Here is an 8273-nt window from a genome sequence, read left to right as displayed (position 1 = left end):
ACAAAGTTTAAAATCAAAGAAATAACAATGTTGTTATTACAAAGCGAAGCATTATGATGAAGAGATTCAGAAGGAAGGGGTTTAGGAGTAATGCCCTCAAGAAAGCCCAAATTGTTCTTTATGGAAATGGAAAGCTTCATGGCTCGGCTCCATGATGTGTAGTTTTCTCAGCCAGTGAGAAGCTGAGAAACCAGAATGTTGCCAGGATTGTCGGCATGATTAATATAATACGGATCTGACGGATGTTCAAGAACAGTTCTTGAAGTAGTAGAAGATGAATCGTTGATTATAGTAGGTGAAAATTGAGGTGTCGAAGGTGTTGCCAATGATGGAGCGTTATCGCCGGAGGGTGGAGTCGTTGTCATGGCTGGTCAGAAAAACAAAAAATGAGGGCAACTAGAGAGAAGTAGAATGATGCTACGCTGAAGAAGAAGGAGTAGCAGGAAAAAGAGGTGAGGATCTTAGGGAAAGCTTTTAGGTTTTCCTCTCTGATACCATATTGGGAAGAAAATAAGAGTTTATTATTAAAAATGAATAAAAAATTACTTACAAAATGAGTACCAAGTTCAAGTATATATATACAGAAGCTACTCAGCCAAATTAGGTAGTTAACCCAACTACATAAAACAAAATTAGTTGATAATAACTAATTAGAGAAAACAGAATATCTACTAAATAACATATTAATATTCCTAATAGCAAGTTAGAACAACATATATATATACACACACTAGGTAGAAGCAACGTACAATTTACATTTGTGTAGTTTTAAAGTTGTAAATATTGTCTACAATTTTAATAAAAATTGGTTCACTGTTTTTTTTAATATATATAATAGAATGAATTATAGTTCTATAGTTCTATAATTTATAAATATTTATATCAATAATCTCTACATATATGACATCTAAACACAACGTTAACATAAATATATATTTACACGGCTACATGACATATATATAAAATATAATAATATTTAAAAAGAAATTAATAATAGAAATAAAATAAGAATAGAAAAAGTTATAGTCTAGACAGTAATATATATGCATCAACTATTTTTAGTTTCTAATGTATGTCACAATGTCCTTTTGTGAATTTGATGAAGAAAAAGAGCTACAATCACTTAATAAAAATAAATAAACTATCACACAAATTTATAAGATAAAAAGATGATATGTATGCTTTTATTATTTTTAAATAAATATGATTTAATTATTTAAATTATCATCATAAACTATCTTAAAAATATCTTATATTAATTTTTTTTTGTTTAAGTTTATGTTTGTAATAGTTTTTTAATTTGTCAGTGGCAACAAAAGATTATATATTATATGTTTAATATAAAATTAAGTTTACATTTAATTAAAGTTTATTTAAGTTATATAATATATGGTTTTATTATTTTTAAATAATTATCATGGTAAAATATCTAAAAAATATCCTATTTTAATTTGTTTAATTATTCATTTATTTAATTTTATTTAAGTTTAAGTCATGGTTACAATCTACCGTTAAATATAAGAATATTCTGTTAAAAATAAGAACATTCCGTTAAAGTTAATAGAGAAAAAATAAAAAATCGTTAAAACCAAGAATTTCCGTTATCAACACACTTTTTAAATAGAAGATATATATATATATATATTTATTAGAGAGGAGAGATGTTTTAGAAATAAAAAACAAAAGAAAGTATTGGACTAGCCCAAAGGCCTTTAATCACTAAAATTTAAAGGAAATACAATTGAAAAGAAAAGAAACTCAACTACAAAATTTCAACAAAAGTGATGATATAACAATTAATATGCCCAAGTTGGCGAAAGATATACAACTCTTTTACTTTAAGTTTAATTTCTTTTGGTTCTATATCTTAAATGTCTCATTATCATTACTAATCTCTCTCTCCGTTTATTCTATTCTCAAGCAATCAACCTTTTAACAAACATGGCTGAAGCTCTCATGTCCGAACTCATTGAGAAGTTTCTTTTCATTAATATTGAACAAACCAGTCAAGAATTCATATTGGTTCAAGGTGTTGATGAAGATGTTACGAAGTTGAAGAGAAACCTGAAAGCGATTCAAGTTGTGCTCGAAGAAGCGAAGACTAGACAATTGGCTGATCTTAGTGTGAGAAATTGGCTTGATAATCTAGAAGACGTAACTTTTCATATGGATGATGTACTCTGAGTGGAGCTCTGCCATTCTACAACTGAAAATACAAAAAGAAAGTCAAAGTATTGCTCTCGTTGAGACTAAGAAGACGGTATGCTTCTCTATTCCTTTAGCTTTTTCTTGTTTTAAGTCCAAAGTTGATTGACTAGCTCTGTGTCATGACATTTCACAAAAAATAAGAAAGCTTATTGAAGAATTAGATACAATTGCTATTGTGAAAGATAGGTACAAGCTTAACAAAACAACCTTTAAACAACCTATAGAGGAACAAAAGACTACATCTTTGGTTGATGAAAATGTAATACAAGGTTGAGACAATGACGTGAACATATTGTTGAGAAAGTTGTTATGTGAGAAGAATACCAATCAAGGTTTAGGGCTAGAAGTCATTCCTGATGTAGGGATGGGAGGACTTGGAAAAATTACTTTAGCTCAGCTTGCATATAAACATGAAAAGATCTTGAATCATTTTGATAAGAAAATTTGGGTTTGTGTATCAAATCCTTTTGATGCGATGAAAGTTGCAAAAGCAGTTATTGTGGAAATTGAGGGTAATACCCCAAATATCGATGATTTGGAATCTTTAGTTCAAAAGATTTGTAAGTGTATTGAAGGAAAGAAGTTTCTTCTTATCTTAGACGATGTATGGACAGATGACAAAAGAAAATGGGAAAATTTGAAGCAGCCTCTTCAGTATGGGGCTAGAGGAAGTAAAATACTTATGACCACAAGGAAAGAAAAAGTTGCTATCATGATGGGGGTATCTAGTAGTACAATTTCAGTGGATGTTTTGTCGGAGGAGCATTCATGGGTAATATTTAAGCAACATGCATTTTTAGAAAGAAGAGAAGAAAAGTTGAAGCATTTAGAGGAGATTGGTCGAAATATTGCAAGGAGGAGCAATGGGTTGCCTCTAGTAGCAAAATCTTTAGGAAGTCTCATATGTTTTAAAAGGACAAGAAGTCAATGGGTGGATTGTTAGTAAAGATAAACTAGAGAAAACTCAAGAAAGAAATTGAGTATAAAAGATGGAATTTTCATTGAATGTAATAAGAGAATATAGAGCAACATGATTTTATACAAGAACTGAGCTAATTAACCAACTGAACATAACAACCTCAGTTACTTAGGACAGCTAAGAAAGATAAAACTAAAATATAACTACTAAAAGGAACCTTAATGCAGTTTATAGACTAAAACTCCCCCTCAAAATGGATTGTATATGTTATACAATCTCATCTTGTCCTTCAAAAACTGAAACTGTTGTGGAAACAAGGCCTTTGTAAATATGTCTGCTATTTGATCCTTGGATGCAATGTAAGCTGTCTTGATAACTCCAGCTATAATATTTTCCCTTTCTAAATGACAATCAATTTCTATGTGTTTTGTTCCCTCATGGAAAACGGGATTTGCTGCATTATGAATGGTTGCTTGATTGTCACAATAAAGAGTAACAACTTTGCAATGAGTTTGATTAAGCTCCTTAAGAACCAAAATCAACCAAACTATTTCACAAGTCACATTGGCTATTGCTCTATATCCAGCCTCAACAAATGACTTTGAAACAGTATGTTGCTTTTTGCTTTTCTAAGATATTAAGGAGCTACCAAGGAAAACACAAAAACCTGATGTAGACTTCCTTGTATCTTAGCAAGAGCCCCAATCGGAGTCAGCATAAGCCCTTAGTTGCAGCTTAGATTTAGCCGAGAACATCAGTCCTAGACTAGGGTTGCTCTTGATATATTGCAGCACTTTTTGGACAGCCTTCATGTGAGGAACTCTTAGAGAAGACAAAAACTGACTTAACTTGTTTACCGAGTAAGACATGTCAAGTCCTGTGATGGTTAAGTACTGTAACTTACCAACAATTCGTCTATACACTTGAGGATCAACAATCAGCTCTCCTGCATCTGAACACAGTTTCAAATTTGGTTCCATAGGAGTACTAGAGGGCTTACATCCAAGATAGCCAATCCTTCAAGAAGCTGAAGCGCATATGGACATTGGGAGATGAAGATACCCCTCTCGGATCTGGCATTTTCTAAGCCAAAAAAATATCTCAAGTCACCTAAATCTTTTAACTTGAACTGAGCATTCAACCTTGTCTTAAGTCTCTCAACTTCTTGTAAATTATTACTGGCCATAATAACATCATTGACATACACAAGAAGTGCAATAAAACTGGTATTAGATTACTTAAAAAAGAGAGAATGATGAGTAGCTGAATGTAGGAAACCTTCCTCTTTCAAAGCACTTGGAAACTTGTCGAACCATTACCGAGAGGCTTGCTTGAGTCCATATAAAGACTTGTGCAACTTACAAACTGGTCGTATGGGTAACTCTCCCTTAGGATGATACCCTTGAGGTAAAGTCATAAACACCTCCTCATGCAAATCTCCATGGAGAAAAGCATTATTGACATCTAATTGATGTAGAAACTAGCCATGGACAGCAGCAAGAGCTAAAAAGAGCTTGACTATAACAAGTTTGGCCACAGGAGCAAAAGTATCAGTGTAATCGATGCCTTCTTGCTGAGTATACACCTTTGCCACTAAACGAGCTTTGTATCGCTCAATGGAACAATTAGCATTATGTTTGATCTTGTAAACCCATTTGCTGCCCACAGTGTGTTTATTTGGAGGTAGACTAACAATAGTCCAAGTGTTGTTTCTTTCATGAGCATCAAGTTCTGTAGCCACAGCTAAATCCCATTTAGCAATTCCAGCTGCTTGATGATAAAACTCAGGTTCAATGGTGCTAGAAATGGCAAGAACAGTAGCATGAAAAGTTGGAGATAAATGAGTGTAATCAAGGTATTTATCAATGGAATACCAAGGGGCACAAGTAGAAACCTGAGATGCATCACAAGAAAAATTAGTGGCAAGATTACAATGATAATCAACAAGATAAGAAGACTTGCGGATTGGCCTATTGGAATGAGTTGTGACAGGAACAACAGCTGGAACAACAGAAGGATTCAAAAGAGATGTACTGGGGTTAGACAAAGTATTAGGCAACGGAATAGAAGAAGAAGGCAATAAAGATTCATAAAATAAATTTGCATAGTGAGCAGGAAAGTCATCCCCAGTAACAAAAGGAAACAAAAATTCATGAAACTCAACATCGCGAGAATAAAAGACACGATTGGAATCCAAATCCAAGAGTTTGTAGGCCTTCATTCCTGCTGGATAGCCAAGGAAGATACAAGCTGTAGCACGAGGAGAAAATTTAGAATGGTAACTAGGAAGAGCGGAGGCATATTCTAAGCAGCCAAAAACCTTAACATGTTGATAATCGAGAGACCTAGGATGAAGAATTTCAAAAGGAGATTTATTTTTCAGATTAGGAGTAGGAATGCGATTGATCAAATAATTGGTTGTCAAAATGCAATCACCCCAATAGGGAAGAGGAATATGAGATTGAAATAAAAGAGCTCGAGCTACATTGAGCAAGTGTTGGTGTTTTCTTTCAACAACAGAGTTTTGTTGAGGCCTCTCAACACATGAATGAAAATGAAGAATGCCTAAAGACATAAAAAAATCAGGGAATTGCAGCTCCTTGGAATTATCATACCTTAAAGCCTTTACTTGAATATTAAATTGTGTTTTGACAAAAGTAAGAAATTTAGGAATAGCTTGTTGAGCCTCTGATTTGTGTTTAATAAAGAAAATCGATGTATGTCTTGAACAATCATCAACAATGGTGATGAAATATCTATACCCCTCAACAGTCGTAGTATGAAAAGGTCCCAAAATATCAATGTGAATAAGATCAAAACAAGCTTTAGCAATGTTATGATTAGAAATAAAAGGTAGGCGTTTTTGCTTAGCATAATGACAAGTAGAACAGTGAAAATCTGAACAAGAAGTATGTTGAAAAGAAATCTCTTTATTCAAAGAATAAATTTTTACAGAAGAGGGGTGGCCCGATCTATAGTGCCACAATGAATAAGTTGTAGGTTTGGAATTAGAAAGGGCAAGGAAAGATGGTTTTATAGAAAATTTATTACAAGTAGAAGGATGAAAATAGTAAAGATTGCCAATCCGCTCACCCATCCGAATTTGAATAGTCCGAGTGGTGTCCTGAATGGCAAAAAATGAGAAGGAGCAAGTAGCTGATTTAGTTAAGGCACTAACTGAAAGAAGATTATACTGAAAAGCAGGAACATATAGAACATTATAGAGAGTGAGAGAAGGAGAAAGAACAATAGTGCCAATACATGAAACCTGAGTGGTGTGACCATTTGGTAGAGTCACAGAGGACAAAAAATTATTATGAGAGGTGGTGGAAAAAAACTGAGATCATGGCACACATGGTGTGTAGCACCTGTGTCAATGATCCAAAAATTATTTGGGACAGAAGTAGTCTTACCAATGAGGTTAGAAACCATTGCTTGCTCAGAGGTATTGGAAGAGGATGGTTCCTGAATTTTCTGTGCAAGTAAGGCAATGATCTTCTGACATTGAGTTGAAGATAGATTAGACAGTAAATCCTAGGCAGCATCACCATTACCTCCCGTTTTATTGATCGTAGCCTTAGTCATATGAGCAGCTGGTTTTGATGAGCTTGTAAAATGCCCCTTTCCATGAAATTTGTGACCAGGAGGGGTAACCATGAAGCTTATAGCACTTAGCTATAGTATGGCTAGAGAGACCACAGTGAGTACAGGTCACTTTGGGACGATTGAATTGGGCATTGAAGGCAAACTGATGAGCAGCGGTGGAGACTGGTGCATTAGGTTTAGGGAGAGCATAATGAAGGCCTCTCTGTCTATCTTCTTGGATGAGTTCAGAGTAAAATTTATTGATGGTTGGGAGGGGATCTTGCATAAGAATTTGAGACCGTGCAGCAGAGTATGTATCATTGAGACCAACTAGAAATTCAAGAACCCTGTCTTTTTCTTGATATTCAAGGATTGTTTTCATTGTGCCACGATGACAAACAGGTTGGGGGCGATATTCACGAACCAAATCCCAAAGAATTTTGAGATGAGTGAAGTAGGTCTGAATGTTAGTACTGCCCTGAGTAAGAGCCTGCATAGTCTGTTTAACTTCAAACACCCTAGGACCATTATTTTGGTGGAATCGCTCATAGAGGTCACTCCAAATCATGGATGCATCATCGAGATACATGATACTGTCAGCTATCTCACTAGAGACAACATGTAAAATCCAATAAATAATAGTGATGTTGCATCGACACCAAGAGTCATAATTATCATGAGATGGATTTGGTTGAGGAAGCTTACCGTTCACAAATTGAACCTTGTTTCGAGCAAGAAGAGCCACCATCATCGATCTCCTCCAATAACTATAGTTTTCTCCCATAATGAGGATCTTTGGAACTAAATTGGCACTTAGATGGTCGCCATGAATGAGATGATAAGGATTGTGACTTTCATCTTTGTACGAGTAAGAACTTGGGTCAGAAATCACAGGATGATCAGTTCCAGTGGAAGAATTCAATTCGAGTGGAAGAATTGGGAATCGCAGGACGAGTGGCATCGGTCGATAAATCCTGAGCTTCAGTCGAATCATCAGTAGCAAAACCACTTCATGTGACAGCCATAGATTCAGAGGAATGAAAAAACAGAGGAAAAAAGAAGAACAACCAAGAACACTGAAGGCTTTGATACCATATTAGTAAAGATAAACTAGAGAAAACTCAAGAAAGAAATTGAGTAGAAAAGCTGGTATTTTCATTGAATGTAATCAAAGAATACAGAGCAACATGATTTTATATAAGAACTGAGCTAATTAACCAAATGAACATAACAACCTCAGTTAGTTAAGACATCTAAGCAAGACAAAACTACAATATATCTACTAAAAGGAACCTAATACAATCTATAGACTACAAAGGATGTTCTGCATAACAAATTATGGGAAATAAAATATGTTAAATAAGTATTTATGTCATTCCTTATAAGTTATTATGATTTGTCAATAACACAAATGAGTTGTTTTTCATATTGTTCTATATTTCCAAAAGATCATAACATTTATAAGGATGAATTAATTGAAATATGGATGTGACGATGATATTTAGGTCATGATGGAAGAGATACAAAGAAAGAAGGTTGTGAATGTTTTGAAAATTTATGC

The 8273-nt window shown here is 34.2% G+C and overlaps 1 protein-coding gene across 1 annotated transcript; it reads left to right on the top strand.

Annotated features, from left to right (window-relative positions):
- The first annotated feature begins 2572 nt into the window (after window positions 1-2572).
- Window positions 2573-3151, top strand: LOC133779588 (putative disease resistance protein RGA3). Its single transcript, XM_062219534.1, has one exon. It carries the CDS (start codon window positions 2573-2575, stop codon window positions 3149-3151), a length of 579 nt encoding a protein of 192 aa, XP_062075518.1.
- The last annotated feature ends 5122 nt before the right edge of the window (window positions 3152-8273 follow it).

This window comes from Humulus lupulus, chromosome 5, assembly GCF_963169125.1.
Source record: "Humulus lupulus chromosome 5, drHumLupu1.1, whole genome shotgun sequence".
NCBI classification, from domain to species: domain Eukaryota; kingdom Viridiplantae; phylum Streptophyta; class Magnoliopsida; order Rosales; family Cannabaceae; genus Humulus; species Humulus lupulus.
Note: the sequence above shows the minus strand (reverse complement) of the source record. Positions and strands in the feature narration are given on the sequence as shown.